Raw genomic sequence first — 21,125 nt, 5'->3', positions numbered from 1 at the left:
AGAAAAATTCCAAGAGCATTTTTCAAACTACCCAACATGAGCATAGGTTCAAATGGGGGGAAAAAGAACTAAAAAAAGGTTATGAAAGCAAAGTAATAGACAGAACTAACTTTACAAATATGAGAATATTTTAAAAGTATGATAATGAAGACTTCTTTATATTTATATGTGACCAATAAGTGGAAATGAGTAGAGTACAGAAATAAAACCAAATCTATAAATAATTTTAGTTCGTTGTGAAGCTATCATTTAAAAGCACAAGACAGGGTGCCGGGCTGCTGCTGAGGACTGGACTGTGAGGTGGATGATTCGTGCAAGATTTTGGGCCCTGTGGCTTCCGAAAAATGCAAAACGTATTCCAGTTGGTGACACTCTTGCGCGGAAAGATAAACTCCTGTGTATTGAATAATGTGACCCTCTCCTCTTCAGATGAATCACCTCTCAACATGCTGGAGTTTCAACTTTGCAAAAAACTTGAGCTAACAATGTGTAAATTTTGAAGCTTAAAAGACCTTTTCTGAAAAAAAAAACAGATGTAAAAGTGTAGGAGTTCCGAGAGGCGGAGCAAGATGGCAGCCAAGTAACAGCTTCCTTGCATCTGGGCACTGTGAGTCTGGGGAGATAGGACTCCAGGCATCTCTGGCTGGTGGGATCTGCCTATCATCACCCCTGAGAGGATGCAGGGAGTCAGTGAGAGACTTCTGGACCCCAAGAGGAGGCCTAAAACGTGGAAAACCGGCAAGTGGTCGCGTGTGTTCAATCCGTCTAAACCCGCCCGCAACTGTAAGTTCAGTAGGAGCGAGACTACAAACCAGAAAGGCCTTACCTGTGAGCTGTTTTGGTGTCTTTGGACTTGGCACTCAGCTGAACTGCCTTGGGGAGAGCCTGAGTGGGAGTGTGGAGACCTTTGGCCATTGTCTAGGGCCCCAGTCTGAGTTGCTGAGCCAGACGGAGCTAATAGTGTTTAGCTCTGGGTCACAGGCAGCCATTGTGAGTGATCTGCCCCAGCAAGCTCCGCCCTCAGGGTCGCAGAGCTAGAATTGGGTGGGAGCTGGTAACCCAGCGACCAAGTAGCCTAAGGGCGGGGTCTGAGCCACCTTACAGCCCTAACCCTCGGGGGCAGAGGGAGACCAGTTTTGGCACACAGGGTAAGTGGATAGCCACTTCAGCAGTGATTCCAGCGATAAGCACTTCCCTGGGAAAGCTTCTGCTCAGCAAGTGAACAAGTTCAAAGTGCCTTTTAAGTGGGCTGAAGAGAGATTTAGGGTGTATACCTGCTGGGGTTTGAAAAACTAGCAGCCTCCAGTGTATCAGAACTGTGATTAACATCTCATACCCCAGAAGACCACGTGTTGCCCAGACAATATTCAATAACATACACATACTGCGTTGTTTTTGGTTGTGTTTTTTTTTTTTTAGTTTGGTAGGTTTTTTTTGTTTATTTTGATGTTGTTGATGTTGTTCTGTTTTTTAAGTTCAACCTTTTCCATACAGATCCTTTTTCTTTCTCAATTTTTCTAGTTTAATTATAATTTCCCATTGCTGCCTATTTCAATAATTAGAACTTCATTTTTGTTAGTGTTTCTACCGCTATATTTTGTTTTCCAGCCAATTTTATCCTGTAAAGTTCTCTGTTTGCTTGTTTTGATTTGATTTATAGCATTTTTGTCTTTCCTCTCTACTTGGTGGAGGTGGGGTACTGTGTCTGATCAGGTTAGCAAAGACCTGCTGACCTCAAGGGAACCACCCAACTGGGCACCCCCAGAAGGTGGGTTTTTTTTTAAGGTTGTATCAAAGTACCCTACTGTACACCTATATTGCTCTGTCTCCCTCTTTCTGTGCCTCTCTTCCTTTTGTCAATATTCCTTTTACCCACCCCCTCTCCTTTCTCTATTTTTCTTTTTTTTTCTTATCACTTGGCCCTCCTTTCTTTCATCCCTTTTTTGCTCTTCAACCTTCTCACCCTTCTGGTCCTGTAACCCTTAGTCCACAGGCAAGAGAACTTAAAGAGCAGGAGGAAGTGAAAGGAAAATTAGGGCAAGGAAACAGATAAAAGAAATCACTCAAGAGGAAGAATCAGCAGAAAACTCCAGGCAACATGAAGAACCAGTCCAGAACAACCCCACCAAGGGACCATGAGGTAGCTACTGCAGAGGATTCCACCTATAAAGAAATGTTAGGAATGACAGAAAGGGAATTTAGAATACACATGTTGAAAACAATGAAAGAAATGATGGAAACAATGAAGGAAACTGCTAATAAAGTGGAAAATAACCAAAAGGAAATTCAAAAACAGAATCAAATAAGAGATGAACGATATGAAGAATATAAAAAGGATATAGCAGAGCTGAAGGAAATGAAACAGTCAATCAGGGAACTTAAAGATGCAATGGAAAGTATCTGCAACAGGTTAGACCATGCAGAAGAAAGAATTTCAGAGGTAGAAGACAAAGTTTTTGAGATAACTCAGATAGTAAAAGAGGCAGAAAAGAAGAGAGAGAAAGCAGAACGTTCACTGTCAGAATTATGGGACTTTATGAAGCGTTCCAACATATGAGTTATAGGAATTCCAGAAGGGAAAGAAGAATGCCCCAGAGGAATGGAAGCCATACTAGAGAATATTATATAAGAAAATTTCCCAAATATCACCAAAGATTCTGACACACTGCTTTCAGAGGGCTATCGGACCCCAGGTCGCCTCAACTCTAACCGAGCTTCTCCAAGACACATTGTGATGAACCTGTCCAAAGTCAAGACAAAAGAAAAGATTCTGCAAGCTGCCAGGAGTAAGCGCCAGTTGACCTACAGTGGCAAATCCATCAGAGTGACCGCAGACTTCTCTAATGAAACTTTCCAAGCAAGAAGACAATGGTCATCTACCTTTAATCTAGTTAAACAGAACAATTTCCAGCCCAGAATTCTGTACCCTGCTAAGCTAAGCTTAAAAATTGACGGAGAAATCAAATCATTTACGGATATACAAACATTGAGGAAATTCGCCACGACAAGACCAGCTCTACAGGAAATACTTCAACCTGTTCTGCACACTGACCACCACAATGGATCAGCAGCAAAGTAAGAACTCAGAAATTAAAGGACAGAGTCTAACCTCCACACTGATGCAAAAGATAAAACTAAGCAATGGACTCTCACCAAATAAGATGAATAGAATACTACCACACTTGTCAATTATCTCAATAAATGTTAATGGCTTGAATTCCCCACTGAAGAGACATAGATTGGTTGACTGGATTAAAAAACACAAGCCATCCATTTGCTGTCTGCAAGAAACACACCTGGCTTCAAAAGACAAATTCAAGCTCCGAGTCAAGGGTTGGAAGACAATTTTTCAGGCAAATGGAATTCAGAAGAAAAGAGGAGTTGCAATCTTATTTTCAGATACATGTGGATTTAAAGCAACTAAAGTCAAAAAAGACAAAGATGGTCACTTTATATTGGTCAAGGGAAAAATACAACAAGAAGACATTTCAATTCTAATTATTTATGCACCCAATTTAAATGCTCCCAGATTCTTGAAACAGACCTTACTCAGTCTGAGCAATATGATATCTGATAATACCATAATAACAGGGGACCTTAACACTCCTCTTACAGAGCTGGACAGATCCTCTAAACAGAAATTAAACAAGGATATAAGAGATTTAAATGAGACCCTAGAACAACTGTGCTTGATAGACACATATAGAACACTCCATCCCAAAGATAGAGCATATACATTTTTTTCATCACCCCATGGAACATTCTCCAAAATTGATCATATCCTGGGACACAAAACAAATATCAACAGAATCAAAAGAATTGAAATTTTACCTTGTATCTTCTCAGACCATAAGGCACTAAAGGTGGAACTCAACTCTAACAAAAATGCTCGACCCCACCCAAAGGCATGGAAATTAAACAATCTTCTGTTGAATAACAGATGGGTGCAGGAAGAAATAAAACAGGAAATCATTAACTTCCTTGAGCATAACAACAATGAAGACACAAGCTACCAAAACCTGTGGGATACTGCAAAAGCAGCTTTGAGAGGAAAAGTCATCGCTTTAGATGCCTACATTCGAAAAACAGAAAGAGAGAACATCAACAATCTCACAAGAGATCTTATGGAATTGGAAAAAGAAGAACAATCTAAGCCTAAACTCAGTAGAAGGAAAGAAATATCCAAAATCAAATCAGAGATCAATGAAATTGAAAACAAAAGAATCATTCAGAAAATTAATGAAACAAAGAGTTGGTTTTTTGAAAAAATAAATAAAATAGATAAACCATTGGCCAGACTAACGAGGAATAGAAAAGTAAAATCTCTAGTAACCTCAATCAGAAATGATAAAGGGGAAATAACAACTGATCCCACAGAGATACAAGAGATCATCTCTGAATACTACCAGAAACTCTATGCCCAGAAATTTGACAATGTGAAAGAAATGGATCAATATTTGCAATCACACCCTCTCCCTAGACTCAGCCAGGAAGAAATAGAGCTCCTGAACAGACCAACTTCAAGCACTGAGATCAAAGAAACAATAAAAAATCTTCCAACCAAAAAATGCCCTGGTCCAGATGGCTTCACACCAGAATTCTATCAAACCTTCAAGGAAGAGCTTATTCCTGTACTGCAGAAATTATTCCAAAAAATTGAGGAAGAGGGAATCTTCCCCAACACATTCTATGAAGCAAACATCACCCTGATACCAAAACCAGGAAAAGACCCAAACAAAAAGGAGAATTTCAGACCAATCTCACTCATGAATATAGATGCAAAAATTCTCAACAAAATCCTAGCCAATAGATTACAGCTTATCATCAAAAAAGTCATTCATCATGATCAAGTAGGCTTCATCCCAGGGATGCAAGGCTGGTTTAACATACGCAAGTCTATAAACGTTATCCACCATATTAACAGACGCAAAAATAAAGATCACATGATTCTCTCAATAGATGCAGAAAAAGCATTTGATAAAATCCAGCATCCTTTTCTAATTAGAACACTGAAGAGTATAGGCATAGGTGGCACATTTCTAAAACTGATTGAAGCTATCTATGAGAAACCCACACCCAATATTTTACTGAATGGAGTAAAACTGAAAGCTTTTCCTCTTAGAACTGGAACCAGACAAGGTTGTACTCTGTCACCTTTACTGTTCAACGTAGTGCTGGAAGTTCTAGCCAATACAATTAGGCAAGACAAGGAAATAAAGGGAATCCAAATGGGAGCAGACGAGGTCAAACTCTTCCTCTTTGCTGAGGACATGATCTTATACTTAGAGAACCCCAAAGACTCAACCACAAGACTCCTAGAAGTCATCAAAAAATACAGTAATGTCTCAGGATATAAAATCAATGTCCACAAGTCAGTAGCCTTTGTGTACACCAATAACAGTCAAGATGAGAAGCTAATTAAGGACACAACTCCCTTCACCATAGTTTCAAAGAAAATGAAATACCTAGGAATATACCTAAAGAAGGAGGTGAAGGACCTCTGTAAAAAAACTATGAAATCCTCAGAAAGGAAATAGCAGAGGATATTAACAAATGGAAGAACATGCCATGCTCATGGATGGGAAGAATCAACATTGTTAAAATGTCTATATTTCCCAAAGCAATCTACCTATTCAATGCCATTCCTATCAAAATACCAACATCGTACTTTCAAGATTTAGAAAAAATGATTCTGCATTTTGTATGGAACCGGAAAAAACCCCGTATAGCTAAGGCAGTTCTTTGTAACAAAAATAAAGCTGGGGGCATCAGCATACCAGATTTTAATCTGTACTACAAAGCCATAGTGCTCAAGACAGCATGGTACTGGCACAAAAACAGAGACATAGACACTTGGAATCGAATTGAAAACCAAGAAATGAAACTAACATCTTACAACCACCTAATCTTTGATAAACCAAACAAGAACATACCTTGGGGGAAAGACTCCCTATTCAATAAACGGTGTTGGGAGAACTGGATGTCTACATGTAAAAGACTGAAACTGGACCCACACCTTTCCGCACTCACAAAAATTGATTCAAGATGGATAAAGGACTTAAATTTAAGGCATGAAACAATAAAAATCCTCCAAGAAAGCATAGGAAAAACACTGGAAGATATTGGCCTGGGGAAAGACTTCATGAAGAAGACTGCCATGGCAATTGCAACAACAAAAAAAAATAAACAAATGGGACTTCATTAAACTGAAAAGCTTCTGTACAGCTAAGGAGACAATAACCAAAGCAAAGAGACAACCTACACAATGGGAAAGGTTATTTGCATATTTTCAAGCAGACAAAAGCTTGATAACTAGGATCTATAGAGAACTCAAATTAATCCACATGAAAAAAGCCAACAATCCCATATATCAATGGGCAAGAGACATGAATAGAACTTTCTCTAAAGACGACAGATGAATGGCTAACAAACACATGAAAAAATGTTCATCATCTCTCTATATTAGAGAAATGCAAATCAAAACAACCCTGAGATATCATCTAACCCCAGTGAGAATGGCCCACATCACAAAATCTCAAAACTACAGATGCTGGCGTGGATGTGGAGAGAAGGGAACACTTTTACACTGCTGGTGGGACTGCAAACTAGTACAACCTTTCTGGAAGGAAGTATGGAGAAACCTCAAAGCACTCAAGCTAGACCTCCCATTTGATCCTGCAATCCCATTACTGGGCATCTACCCAGAAGGAAAAAAATCCTTTTATCATAAGGACACTTGTACTAGACTGTTTATTGCAGCTCAATTTACAATCGCCAAAATGTGGAAACAGCCTAAATGCCCACCAACCCAGGAATGGATTAACAAGCTGTGGTGTATGTATACCATGGAATACTATTCAGCCATTAAAAAAAATGGAGACTTTATATCCTTCGTATTAACCTGGATGGACGTGGAAGACATTATTCTTAGTAAAGCATCACAAGAATGGAGAAGCATGAATCCTATGTACTCAATTTTGATATGAGGACAATTAATGACAATTATGGCTATGGGGGGGAGAAGCAGAAAGAGGGAAGGAGGGAGGCGGGTGGGGCCTTGGTGTGTGTCACACTTTATGGGGGCAAGACATGATTGCAAGAGGGACTTTACCTAACAATTGCAATCAGTGTAACCTGGCTTATTGTACCCTCAATGAATCCCCAACAATAAAAAAAAAAAAAAGCACAAGACAGGTACAGAATATTCATTAAATTCTGTTGTGACAAGTAGCTATTTGAAGAAAGAGAAGAATTTCTTGCCTCAGTATTTATACCAAAAAGAATCTCATAGGGAAAAAAGTATTAAATATTTAAAATATTAATAAAATATTAAATAAACACAACATTTTAAAAATACAGAAACCCCCCTTTATAGGAAAAATAAAAAGGAGCTATAATTTAATATCAGAGTGTGAAAAGTTTTCTGTGCATGATTTTGATCAAATAAAAACAGAATATCTCAAAGAAAGAATTAATACATTTGACTACAAATAAATGAACCAAACTAAAGTAAATAACCAAAATAAACAATAAAGTCAAAGGTAATTTAAGGAAGAGCTTTGCATACTAAAAAACTAATTTTCTTCATATATAAAGAATTCTTATAAAATCAATTAAAAAAGGACAAATTTTTCAAACTGACAACAGAAAGAGAAATATGCATAGGCAATCAACAGGTGAACATGTGAGCTTTGGCAAATGTGGAATGTAAATGTCTTGGCAAAGTAACTAAGAAAATGCCAGGAGGGTTATGTCAACTAATGAGATGAAAATGTGTCAAATATTCTAGGAACCAAGTGTATGGTGCCCCATGATCATATTGATGTACACAGCTATGATTTAATAAAATAAATAAATAAATAAATTAGTTGATGGAATAAAAAAAAAAACAGGTGAACACAGTGCTTACCTTTACCCTACTTAAAGTGATCTTCAATAAAATAACAAGGATTTTGTGGCACCTATCAGACTGGCAAACTTTTTTTTTTTCCAACAGTTTCACTTTGTCATCCTGGGTAAAAATGCCATGGCATCATAGTTCACAGCAACCTCAAATTCTTCTGCTCAAGCAATCCTCTTGCCTCAGCCTCCCGAGTACCCAGGACTACAGGGACCTACCCTGATGCCTAGCTACTTTTTAGAACCAAGATTTCTCTCTTACTAAGGCTGGTCTTGAACTCCTGAGCTCAAGCAACCTACCTACCTTGGCCTCTCTGAGTGCTAGGATTACAGGCTTGAGCCACTGCATCGGGCCTAGATCAGCAAACATTTTAAAGTTTCATTAAAATTGCAAACATTTTCCAGTTAGTGAGGATATAAGAATATTAATATTCTCAAAATCTGTGTGTAGGAGTGAATTTTCCAAGAGCTATTAAATTGTAAAATTCAAATGAGTTTTGATTTAGCAACTTCACTTCTAGGAATTTTTCCTGCAAAGATGCTCAGATGTTCAAGCAATGGTCAGTGTACATCGATTTTCACTATACTGTGTTTGTTTTAGGAAAAGGCTAGAGCTTATACAAATGTCCATCAGTGGAGGAATGTTTTGATAAATTATGTCATATGCATATAATGGAATCCTGTACAGCTATCAAAAAGGACTAGATACCACTCATCTTATTTTACTCTGGAGGGTAAAGTAGTACAGAGATGCTAACAGGCAATTTAGCAATATCTATTACAATTGCAAATGTTTACATAAATGTCTCCAACAGAAGAATGAGATCATAAACTATGGAACTAGACAGCATTCACAAAAAGCTCCAAGATACATTGTTGAGTAAAAAGAACAAGTGATTACATATTATAACGAACTGGTGGCTCTGGAGACCTCTCAGAAAATGGAAGAGAGTATTAGGCTTGAGAGAGGGGTTAACAAAGGGGAATCTAATTTTTCCTCCAATGTTTAATCTTGTTCCCATGATTTATTTTACCATTAAACAAGGAAAACATCTTGAAGCTGTTTTGTCCATGTGCCTTGCCTGAGTGCACTGCATGTACCCCCAGATGTACAGGGACAGAGAGAAGGAAAAAACATCCAAGAGGACAGAGACTGTGAACAGATGAACGTGGGTGGTGTAGACTAAACGTTGTCTGGAAGGACACAGGAAGCCATCAATGGCAAGAGAATTGGGATGCTGGCATGAGAAGGAAGCCAATATTTATTATAACCCCTCAATACTATTCAAATTTTTACTAAGTGAACAATTTTTTGAAGTTAGGGGGTGCACAAAACTGTCTCTCTACTTCACAGGACTGCTGTGCTAAGCAAAGTCATGATATTGATTGCATTACTCCCATAATATCTGTCCAGTCCAGCACCTTCTCCCCATGCCCTAGCCCCTAGACCAGAAATTGTTCTCTATTTCTAATTGAGAGGTGAGTCCCATCTCAACCCCTTCGATTCTTCCCCGTAGCCACAGAGAGATGTTTCTAATACCCACATCCTGCTCCTGCTCAAACATCACCTATGGCTCCCCGCTGTCCTCCTATGTTAGTCACAGAACTCCCTTCAAGAAAGAATTTGCCACATACCTGTATAGATTATAGTGAACTACTAGCCTCCAACTATAGGACAGCCAGGCTCTGCGCCAGCATTCAAGCCACAACCACACTGGCCTGAGCAGCCCCCAGACAGTGACTGAGCAGGGTCATTCACTGCCCAGTGTCTGACTCCTTTAACAACACCAAATCTGCCACTCTTGGCTTTTATTTAACATCCGCTTCCCAAAGGATCTGAATGAACATACCTCAAGTTAAAGTACAATTTCTTTACATGGTTGCCAAAGTATTCCAAGAATACTTTGTAAGGAGCCCCTCCCTGTCACTTACACTGGACATTTCACAAGGATTCAGCCACTTCTACTTCCCTCCCTTATCCCCCAAACTTTCCAGGCTCTCTCCTGCATGCTTTCATTCTGGCCATTTTACGGCTGTCCCCTCAAGTGGAAGCATTGTTCTGTACCCATTCCCAACATGATGAATTTGTATTCACTGCTTCTCTCCCAAGCCTCATCTTCTCCTGCCCCAGCTTTGCCCATGCAGGATGGTCGCCCTGTTAGGGAAGGGCAGGGAATGTGGAAGTGTTTACTGAAGGAAGAGACAAATGACTTTTACCCACTAAGATTTTTGTAATTCGGTGGAATAGAGTATAAGGTGGGAGTTAAAGGGAAGAGCAAAAAATTTGGTGGGCAGAGGGGTGAAGGTCTTGAAAAAAATGCAACTTTAGCAGAAAACTAAGTGGATGGACAAGAAGCTTGTTGACTGAGTATGTGCTGGGAGGCATCTGCTATATAGACATTGTCGGTAATTTTCCAAGAATCTTTGAGGAGAAAGAAGAGAGTGGCTCAGAAGAAAGGATTTCTTTACTAATATCATATAGCAAGTTATTGGGGCAGATCTTTCTGCACCCAATGCCTACAACATTTCCCTTGTCAGCCAGGCTTGGTACCAGGCCTTGCTTCTGGGCTCTGCTCCTATTTCCACTAGACAATAATGACAAGACCAACATGAAGATCTGCTCCCCTCCCCACCTGGAGAGTAGAGCCAATGACAGTGCTCCAAATAGACAAAAAGGAGCTACACTCACCATCCAATCTCCTTAGGCTCACGGTCCCTGAGAAGCTCTTGCACTTCCTTCCGGCAGCGCTCCTGGTATTCCTGGTGACTTGCAAGATTGTACAGGACCCAGGATAGGCCACTGGCTGTGGTGTCATGACCTGAGAGGCAGCCAGGCAGGCTTGAGTCTCTGGGCTGCTTCAGCACCAGAGGTGGACAACAGACAAATATTGAGGCCCTCAGGGAGAATGGGAGAAGGGAGAGGATGGGCAGAATGGAGTGATCCACCACTGCATCCCTGAGATGGATAGACCCCCCCCTTTCCACGATAGTCCAAAACTGGGACCCTCACCCCCAAACATGAAGGTATCAGCCTCTGCTCGTATGTCCTCATCCGACAACTCCTTCCCATTTTCATCCTGGAGACAAGGCAAGACCTGTGAGTCATTCTATCTCTGAGGTCATCAAGTCTAACCTGAAACAGTCCCTGAAGACAATCATCCAAGCAGGAGACCAATCTTGTCTCCAGACCTTCCCACAGGCTTCCTCCCTGCTCTCCTGCCTCCTATTTGCTGTCCCCAAGCAGCAAACAGGACTCACCTCAAAAACTTCTCTCTGGCTTATCCTCCCTTCCATAGCTCCCCAGTGCCCTCTACATTAAGCTGAAATGCTTTGATCTGACATTTCACTTCAGTGTCAGTTCTACCTCGTTAATTCAGAACCCAGCAAGGCACACCTTGCTTAGCAGAAGCACATCAATGAAATCCAAAGACTTGGATTTGGTCTTGCTCTTGAGGAAGTCGTCAATACCCTGGGTGGCAAGGGTGCGGCGGCGTTCCTGGATGACAGCATCTGTGAAGTCATGCACCAGGTCACAAGCCCTGCAGAAGCGCCTCCCATCAGGAGTGAGGTAGTAAAGGAAGTCCATGTACAGGAACACCTGATAGTATCGTTTTATTACAAGGGTATTGAGCTCCAAGATGGCAGCAATATATTCACTGGGACTCCTGCAAGGCCAGGTCAGAAAGAGGAAGCAGCTCATTAACACACAGGAAATCCTGGGAACATCTCCCAGCCTGAATCCCACATCCATGTTCCATCCATTAAAAAGTGCCTTCCAAACCCCCTTCTTTCTCTGCCTCCCACCCTCTGTGAGCTGCCTCATGCTCCAAGAGCCTAAGGCAGAACTTGAACATCATGTTCATGTTCTCTCTATATTAAATATTCAGTCCTACTTATTCTTCCTCTCAGTTTCTCCCAAATCTCTCTATGTTCTTATCTACTTGACAGTCAGGCCTCTACAGAGTCAAATGTCCAAACTCAGCTCTAAACATGAGTGTCATCTGTCAAACACTTTCCATGGCACCTTGGAAACCTCAAATAAAGTTCATACCCTTTTGCCTGGCTTTTCAGTGTTCTTGAGATCTAGCCAATGCTCACCCCTCCACCTTCATTTTCATGGTATCTTCTTTTTTCTTTTATTTTTATTTTTTATTTATTTATTTATTGCAGATTTTGGCCAGGGCTGGGTTTGAACCCGCCACCTCTGGCATATGGGGCTGGCACCCTACTTCTTTAAGCAACAGGCACCGCCCCCATGGTATCTTCTTAATGCCCGTTGCATATGCTCTGCTCATCGTAGCTTCCTTGCTTTCATTCACACACTTCCACCTACCTGGAAGAACTGCTCTTTCTTTCTCCCATTCCAGATCTTTTGATGACCAGTGCTAGCCTACACCCTTCAGGAAGGTTCTTTTGGTTACTCTGATCTGTCTTACTTTCCCTACCTACTTCCAAATTCCAAGGCCCAAAACAAGAACTCACTCCTGACAATTGCTGTCAAAGCTGAAGATGCATTTCTGCAGACTGTCCAAGGTCATGAGGCTGATGTGCTCAAACATGTCCAGACGGGTACTGCCCTCTGAGATCAGGCGCTGCCACTTGGCCTGGCCAGAGAAGGGAACAGAGCTGGAGCCCAGCCTTATCACCCCTGAAGCCCTTCCTAACCCAAATATCAGGACAGACTCCTCATAATCAGCTTTTTGCTTTTCTGCCTCAGGTACCCATGTTCAGGGAGGACCAGCCTTGTGGGAAAGCAGAAGCTTTTACTATTAGATGAAGACCACAAGACTGGAAGTGAGGAGACCTGGGTTCCAGTTATAGCTCTGCCTTCTATGCTTTGAGTACCCTTGGTCAACTCATTGCCCTCCCCTAGGTCCCACCTATTACATCTTCAGTATAGGTTAAATCAACCTGCTTTTAGTGCCAGGTAAACCAGGTTAGAATTCCTGCTTCACCATTCCTAGCTTACTTATTAGCTGAGTGAACTTGGGCAAACTTCCCAATCTCTCTGGCCCTCAGTTTCATCATGCATAATGTGGCGATCATAATCATCTTTACTTCCCTCATAGGTTTGTGAAATTACATTAGACAACATATATCGTGGAATTGGCATGTAATTTCTGGTATGCAGTAAGTCAGCAGTCCCAAATTTATGGGCACCAGGGACTGGCTCCATGGAAGACAATTTTTCCATGGATCAGTGGAGGGGGGTTTCAAGATGATTAAAGAGCATTACATTTATTGTGCACTTTATTTCTATTATGATTACATTGTAATATATAATAAAATAATTATACAGCTCATCACTAACTATAATGTAGAATTAGTGGGAGCCCTGAACTTGTTTTCTTGCAACTAGATGGCAAGATTCTGACTTAAAGTTTGCCACCAGATGCAGCTATACCATTGAAGTAAGATGCTCACTTCTCACTATAAAGCCTGCCACAAGATGCAGCTTACTTGTCACTTGCCACTCACTGATAGAGTTTTGATGTGAGTCTGCAAGCAATTGTTTTATTATGGTCTCTGTGCAGTCAACCCTCTCTGCTAATGATAATTTGTATTTGCAGCTGGTCCTCAAGGCTAGCATTGCTACCTCAGCTCCACCTCAGATCATCAGGCCTTAGATTCCCTTAAGGGGTGCAACCTAGAACCCTGCACATGCAGTTTATAGTAGGATTCCTGCTTCTATGAGAATCTAAAGCTGCTGCTGAACTGACAGGAGGTGGAGCTTAGGCAGTGATGCCCACAACAGGGGAGCAGCTGTAAATACAAATGAAGGTCTGTTGACTTGTCCACCACTCACAGCCAGTACCAGTCTGCAGCCCAAGAGTTGGGGATCCCAGAAGTAAATGTTCAATAAATAATGGCTGTCATTATCATCTTCATTTTAGGATAGCAGCAGGTGACTGCAGAAATTTTTTATCTCTCCCTATATCTTCAGCCTTTGCAATAAGACTTTGCAGCTCCTTCCATTGGGAGGCAGAAGCTGTTTCTCCACCTCTCAAATCTCAGCTGGCACTGGGTCTTGCTTCGGCCAATAAAGGAAACTGGAATCCTGATGTGCTAGCTCTGTCTCTTTCTGTGCATTCTCTGGAACCCTGCCTCCACCACATGAACAAACCTAGATTGTTCAGTTGGCCCACCAAGGCCTTCCTAAACCAGCCTACAGCCAGCTCCAAACATGAGAGCTGATCTGCAAAGCATTCCACTAGGACCCACTCATGATCACAAACTTGTGAGTAAGCCCAGCCAGGATAAGAACAATCCCCAACCTACCTATTCTCTCACAAGCAATAACAAACACTAATTTTTTCAAGCCAGTCAGTTTTAAAGTGGTTTATTATGCAGAAAGAGAGATTCATCATTATCATTCACACTCAACAGTCTGCAGGGCTTCTGTGGGGAGTACTGAAAACTAATGCCTCTGAGCACCTACTATGTGCCAGGGACATGACTCCAGTATGTTATCTTAGCTACCCTTCAAAGTGGGGATTGTTATCCCCATTTTACAGATGGGGAAACTGAGGCTTGGCGAAGAACAGCAATGGTCCAAAATCACCCACCATATCCAGGACTCTAGATCATAGATCTCTGTGAGGCCCCACCTACCTCCAAAGCTCTATCTTGGACCCTGGCTTTAAGGGAACTCACATGCATGATGTTCACGCTCTTGTTGAAAATCTTCACATAGGGCTTCAGGATGTTGAAATGAAAAGCAGGTGTCAGCATCTGACGGTGGTGTCTCCACTTGTCACCCCTACTCAGCAGGAGCCCATCCCCTAGTAGGACAGCCAAAGACATAAGCAAAGGCAGCACCTTCTCCTGGCCCCACAAGGTTGTCCCCTCCACTGATCACCTGCAGTTACTTACCCAGCCAGGGTTTCAGGAACCTGCAGACAGTCGTTTCCTTGTGCGTGGTGGTGGCTAGTATTACAGACAGGCCATCAGAAGCCATGGAGAGGAGGAGGTGGGAACTTCAGAAATGGATGATGGGCTCCCAACCTGGGTATCCCTTCCTCGTCCTGCCCAGCATGGCAAGAATGGAGCCAAAGACATAAGAAACAATGGGGAAGAAGGAAAGAGCAGGGGTATCTTGCTGGGCTGCAGCACCAAAAATAGGAAAAAGAACAAAGGAATACCACATCTGTCTCCTAAATCTTGAGAGTTCCTCCAAACAGATTCCTATATTGAGGTCTCTTGGGGTCCCAGTGGTGTTCAGAGCACTAGGGTGGGAGGTGGGGTGATACAGATGGCAGAGCAGGGAGGAGACACTGAGATGGGGGCTGGAGAGTATATGAAGGGAAGAGGAAAATGGGTGAGGGAAGAGGAAGGAGGGACCAGGAAGACATCAGATGTGCCACAGCGCCCACCACCACAAGCTCTGCATGCATGGGTACCTGAGACATTGAGGACAGACCGTACGAAGTCAGGGTGGCACAAAGTGATGATGGGTAAAGTGGGTCCGAGCCACCTCTTAAAGCCCTGGGGGTAGGTGGCCACAAGCTGAGTCATTTCCCTCAGTCCCTCTTCTGTGGTGAAGACCTGCAAGCAAGTCAGGGCAGTCACCTCGTGTGATGGATAATTTTATGTGTTAACCTGACCAGGCTAAGAGATGTCCAGAGAGCTGGCACAGCATTATTTCTGGATGTGTCTGTGAGGGTGTTTCCAGGAGAGATTAGCATTTGAAATGGTAAACTGAGGAAGGAAGACCCACCTTCCCCAATGTGGGCTCACACCATCCAACCCATGGAGGGCCCAGAGAGAACACAAATGCAGCGGGTGGAGGACTTGGCTCTGTCTTCTGGAGCTGGGACATACATCTTCTCCTGCCCTCAGATATCATAACTCCAGTTTCTTTGTTTCTCAGGTTCTGGGACTTACACCAGAAGCCTGAGGTTTGCAGATCTCTGGACTTATAGTGAATTACACCACTAGCTTTCCTGGTTCTCAAGCTTCCACACAACACCCTATGGACTTCTCAACCTCCATATTCATATGAGCCAATTTCCACAATAAATTCCCTCTTATCTCTCTATACCCGCAACTGTATCTATATGTGCTATTGATTCTGGAGATACCTGACTAACACCTTCCCCAGGAGGAGCCACAGAAGATCCCCCTCTGTAGCTTCCAGACATGGCACAGCCTCTGCAGTGAATAGCGTGCCCAGCTTTCGCACAGATGGAGGGAATCTCTGCTTCTTCCTGCTCCTTCCCTACTGGTGAAGTCTCAAAGTCCCAAGACCATATCCTAAGATATGGGAAAAAGCCATACTCTATGGCCACAAAGAGGCCCACCTTGCTTGGAGAAAATGTATTTTCTCATTCTGGGAGTGGTTCCAGCCGTGGGGTCAGCCACAGAGTGAGGTTCCCAAAAGGCAGCAGTGTGATGTCAGGACTCCAGCATCAGGGCTGATTTCCTATATCCCCCCAGGTTACAGCCAATGGGCTCCAGTTCCTCCAATGAAGAAGGAAGGGTCTGCAGGCCTGGGACCTTTTTCATGCCAGCCTCTTGGGGAGCAGGCAAAAATGTGGGCTCAACTTAAACCTGACCTAAGCCAATCCCTTAGGGAGCTCTGAAGCATCAATTGCATCACAAAGAAGTGGCGGTTGGAAACTAACTTTAGCCTAAAGTCACAGAAGGCTCCAGACTAGTACAACAAGGATATGGGCTCAGCTAACTTTTGGCTGCAGCCTGATCCCTCAGGCACACTACAGAGTACTTTGCATCACAGAGTTGTGCATCACTCGGAAGCAAGGGAACTGGGTCTTTGCATACACATGGCAGTCAGTTGCTGTTGCTGGCTTTAGCATCCACTCCACGCCAGGAACAAGAGATTCAGCTTCCCAGGCATCTCTGCATAAGCCCCCATGTCTGGAAGCTCCCATGAGCTGAGGGCAAGTCTCAGAATTAGGAGACAACAGTGATTAGCAGGGACCACACTCACAGCAGGTAGCAATGGGTGCCTCAGTCTCTATACCAACTCTGTCTACCACAGACATGTGGAAAGAGATAGAGAAAGAAAGGGAGAGGGTAGATATAAGCAAGAAAAACAGAGAAATGGAGGCAGACAGAGAGACGATTAAGTTGGTAGCTCCAACTAGTAATGCTCTTCCTGTAGACACTTTTACCTTGGCTCCCAGGACATCCCTGTCTTCGGGTTTCCCTCCCATCTTTCTGACAGTTCTCTGTATATTTTACTTCTGTGCTGCCTGACCTCCAGATGATGTTGGGGTTCCTGGGTTCAGCCCTTTACCCTCCTTTCTCTCTGGGCTCTCTCATCCTCCCAGACCTCCTCTCATCTTCAGTCCTCCTCTTAGCCTCAGCACCCTTATGCCCTCCCTGCCAATCACTTTCTGAGGAGCCCCCTGGACACTCCAGACCCCTGACCCAGTGTGGCTCAAACAGAGCTCAGTTGTTTTCCTATGAACTGCTTACACTCCCTCTGTGGCTGCACATCACCCTCCAAATTAATCCTCTTCCTCACTTCCCTTCTCCCTTTTCTTTGCCCTGATCACTCCAGCAGCACCAAACTCCCACTGCTTTCCCTAGCTCAGAAGCCAGGTGCTCACTCTCTCACCTTCAGGCCATGGGATGGGCTATCCTTCAATAAAGAATATTCTCCTCTTTGCTTAAAAAAATTCCTACTCATCATTTCAGACCAACTTCCAACAATCCCTCCTCCAGGAAGCCCACGTGTCTTCCCCCAACAGCACTTCTCAGGCCTCCGTGAGCACTTGTCAGGCCTCCATAAGCACTTGTCTTTTTGGAACCAGCTCTGACCATACAGGATGTGGAGGTGTCTTGGTCTAACTCTGTGTCTCCAAGATTGGGAGTGCCTCCAAGGCAGAGCCTGGGCTGAGTCTCCCCAGAGATCCATAGCATGGGGGTTGGCAAATAAATGAAAGAAAGAAAAAGATGGCCAAAACTATACATCAAATAAAAGACTAATAACCAGAATCTACAAAGAACTCAAGCAAATCAGCAAGAAATAAAAATAACCTGAGGCTGGGCTCAAGACTGTAATCCTAGCACTTTGGGAGGCCAAGCCCTATGGATTGCCCTGAGCTCACAGGTTTGAAACCAGTCTAAGCAACAGCGAGACCCCATCTCTAAAAAAATATATGGGCATTGTGGAGTTAGATATCATCTAACTCCGATGCAAATGGATCTTAAAAAAAAGTCCCAAAACAAAAAGTGCTAGAGTGGATGCAAAGAGGAAGGAATTCTTATACATTGTTGGTGGGATTGCAAACTAGTACAGCGTCTATGTAAAGTTGTATGGAGATACCTCAAAGAACTTTTTTTTTTTTCTTGAGACAGAGCCTCGAGCTGTCGCCCTGGGTAGAGTGCTGTGACATCACAGCTCACAGCAACCTCCAACTCCTGGGCTTAAGCGATTCTCTTGACTCAGCCTCCCAAGTAGCTGGGACAACAGGTGCCCGCCACAACACCTGGCTATTTTTTGGTTGCAGCCGTCATTGTTGTGTGGTGGGCCTGGGCTGGATTGGAACCTGTCAGCTCAGGTGTAGGTGGCTGGTGCCTTAGCCGCTTGAGCCACAGATGCCAAGCCACCTCAAAGAACCTAAAGTACACCTACCATTTGCTCCTGCCATCCCACTGCTGGATATATGCCCAAAGGATAAAAGGTCATTTTATAAAAGGGACACCTGCACTCAAATGTTTATAGCAGCACAATCCACAGTTGCAAAGATGTGCAAACAACCCAAGTGCCCACCAGTACATGAATGGAGTAATAAAATATGGTATATGCATACCACAGAGTACTGTTCAGCCATAAACACATGGCAATCTAGGAAGCAAGATGGTAGAGTAGGGATAGTGTCTTTGCAACCAGGCATGGGGAGATTGGGGAGAAAAGACTCCAGGCACCTCTGGCTTGTACGCTGTACCCAGAAACATCCCTTCAGGGGCACAGAGAGGCAGCAGTAGTCTGCAGGACCCCAGGAGGAGGAGGAAAGCAACAGAGAAATGGCAAGAGGATGCAATCAGTCTGAGGCTGGCCTTGAAGGCCGTGGCAGCTCCACTGGTAGCCGCTGCAGCAGTGGAAAAAGGTTGAAGACAGGGAAGGCCCTCCCTGTGGTGTTTTTGGATTTTTCTGGACTTGGGCACTAGGTTGAGTTACCTTGGAAGACCTGGGAAGAGTGAGCAAATGCCTTTGAACAGCACCCAGAAGCTGGGACTGAGCCGGGCCAGAGCGGAGCCATCATCATTCAACTGCAGGCCTGGCACACCATTGTAGAAAGCTACCCTGCAGGCTTGGCCCTCAGGTCCCAGAGTGAGGCCCATGCTGGGAGACCTTGGGCGAGTGAGCAAGTGACTTTGAACAGCATCCAGAAGCTGGGACTGAGGCTCGGGGAAGAGCATAGCTTCCACTGTTCAGCTACAGGTTGCAGCAGCAGCCACTGTGGGACAGCTGCCTTGCAGGCTCAGCCCTCAAGGGCACAGGGCAAGGCTGGTTCTAGTATGCCTGATAAGTACACAGCCACTTCTGCAAAGGTCCCAGAGACACATGCTTTCCTGGAAAAGCCTCTTCTTAGCTAAGGGTCATGGTTTGGAAAAGTTGAGGCATGTCTATTAAGCAGGCTGAGGAGAGATTCAGGCTCCCAACCCTGTTGGGTTTGAGCACAAAGAAGTCAGCAGAGGCCTCCAGTCTCCATCTCCAGTCTCCATCATATACAGCTGTATCAGCATTGTAATTAGCATCTCATACCCCAGAAGATCACAGATCACCTGTTGCCCAGGCAATATTCAGAGATAGTCTCTCTCTCTTTCTTTCTCTCTCTCTCTCTCTCTCTCTAGAGGGAGAGTACTACAGAGAGACAGAGAGTAGGCTCTACCTGGAAACATCCCTTCAGGGGCACAGGAAGGTAGCGGTAGTCAGCAGGACCCCATACACATGTTTTTTTCAACTTCTTCCCACTGAATTTTTCTTTTCCTTTTTTCTTCATTTTCTCATGTAAATATAATTTTTCATTATTGCCTTCTTTAGTAATAAGAGCTTCTTTTTGCTGGTTTTTCTGTCCCTGTTATTTATTTCCCCCCCACCCCTGATTTTATCTTGTAAGGTTTTTTGTTTGTTTGCTTTGGTTTGATTTATACTATTTTTGTTTCTTCTCTATTTGGTGGAGGTGGGAGTCCTGTGTCTGCTCAGGCTGGCAAAGAGCTGCAGATGTCAAGGGAACAACCCTAACCCAGCACCCCCAGCGGTTGAGGGGATTTTTTTTTTGTTTGTGTGGAGACAGAGTCTCACTTTGTCACCCTTTGTAGAGTGTCGTGGTTTTATAGCTCACAGCAACCTCCAGCTCTTGGGCTTAGGTGATTCTCTTGCCTCAACCTCCCAAGTAACTGAGACTATAGGTCCCTCCCCCACAAAAATGCCCAGCTATTTTTGTTGTTGTTGTTGTTGTAGTTTGGCTGGTGCCAATTTCTAACCTGCCACCCTCATTATATGGGGCTGGTGCCCTACTCATTGAGCCACAGGTGCCGCCTGAGATTGAGGTTTTGTAGCTGTGGGTTGAAGTACCCTATTGTACACCTCTATTACTCCTGTGCTTCTTTCTGTGCCTCTCTTGTTTTTGTCAATCTTCCCTTTTACTTACCCCCACCTTTCCTTTCTCCTTTCTCTTTTATTATCTTTTATCCCTTCTTGCTCTGTAATCTTCTCATCCTTTTAATCCAAGGACACATAAACACCTTAGGTCAGAGGCACAAGAGGAAGTGAAAAGAAAAAATAGGATAAGGAAACAAATAAAAAAGAAAATACTCATGAGGAAGAAACAGCAGAAAAATCCCAGCAACATGAAAAGCTAGACCAGAGCAACCACCCACCGCCACAAGGGACCACAAGGTAGCTACCACAGAGGATTTCACCTATAAAGAAATGTTAGAAATGACAGAAGGGAAATTTAAAATGAGGACAATAAAAACAATGAAGGAAACTGCTGAGAAAGTTGAAAATAACCAGAAGGAAATCCAAAAACAAAATGAAATATATGAAGAATGTAAAAAGGAGATAGCAGAGCTTAAGGAATTGAAGCAATTAGAGAACTTAAAGATGCAGTAGAAAATATCAATAACAGATTAGACCATGCAGAAGACAGAATCTCAGAGGTAGAGGACTAAGCTCTTGAGCTAACTCAGGCAGTTAGAGTCAGAAAAAGAGAGAGAAAGCAGAATGTTCACTGACAGAATTATGGAAC

The 21,125-nt window shown here is 43.3% G+C and overlaps 1 protein-coding gene across 1 annotated transcript in view; it reads right to left on the bottom strand.

Annotated features, from left to right (window-relative positions):
• The window catches only part of LOC128582215 (cytochrome P450 4F8-like), a 50,030-nt gene that overhangs the window by 11,937 nt on the left and 16,968 nt on the right, over nt 1-21,125 (bottom strand). Inside the window, exons 2-8 of the mRNA XM_053585909.1 lie at nt 15,300-15,444; nt 14,773-14,826; nt 14,554-14,681; nt 12,382-12,503; nt 11,294-11,564; nt 10,910-10,976; nt 10,589-10,718 (exon numbers count right to left, since the gene is read on the bottom strand). Coding sequence (XP_053441884.1) covers nt 10,589-10,718; nt 10,910-10,976; nt 11,294-11,564; nt 12,382-12,503; nt 14,554-14,681; nt 14,773-14,826; nt 15,300-15,444 — 917 coding nt within the window. The remainder of the gene's footprint in view (nt 1-10,588; nt 10,719-10,909; nt 10,977-11,293; nt 11,565-12,381; nt 12,504-14,553; nt 14,682-14,772; nt 14,827-15,299; nt 15,445-21,125) is intronic.

This window comes from Nycticebus coucang, chromosome 3 (genome assembly GCF_027406575.1).
Source record: "Nycticebus coucang isolate mNycCou1 chromosome 3, mNycCou1.pri, whole genome shotgun sequence".
Taxonomy (NCBI): Eukaryota; Metazoa; Chordata; class Mammalia; order Primates; family Lorisidae; genus Nycticebus; species Nycticebus coucang.
The sequence above is the reverse complement of the archived record's forward strand: the minus strand, read 5'-3'. Positions and strand labels throughout refer to the sequence as shown.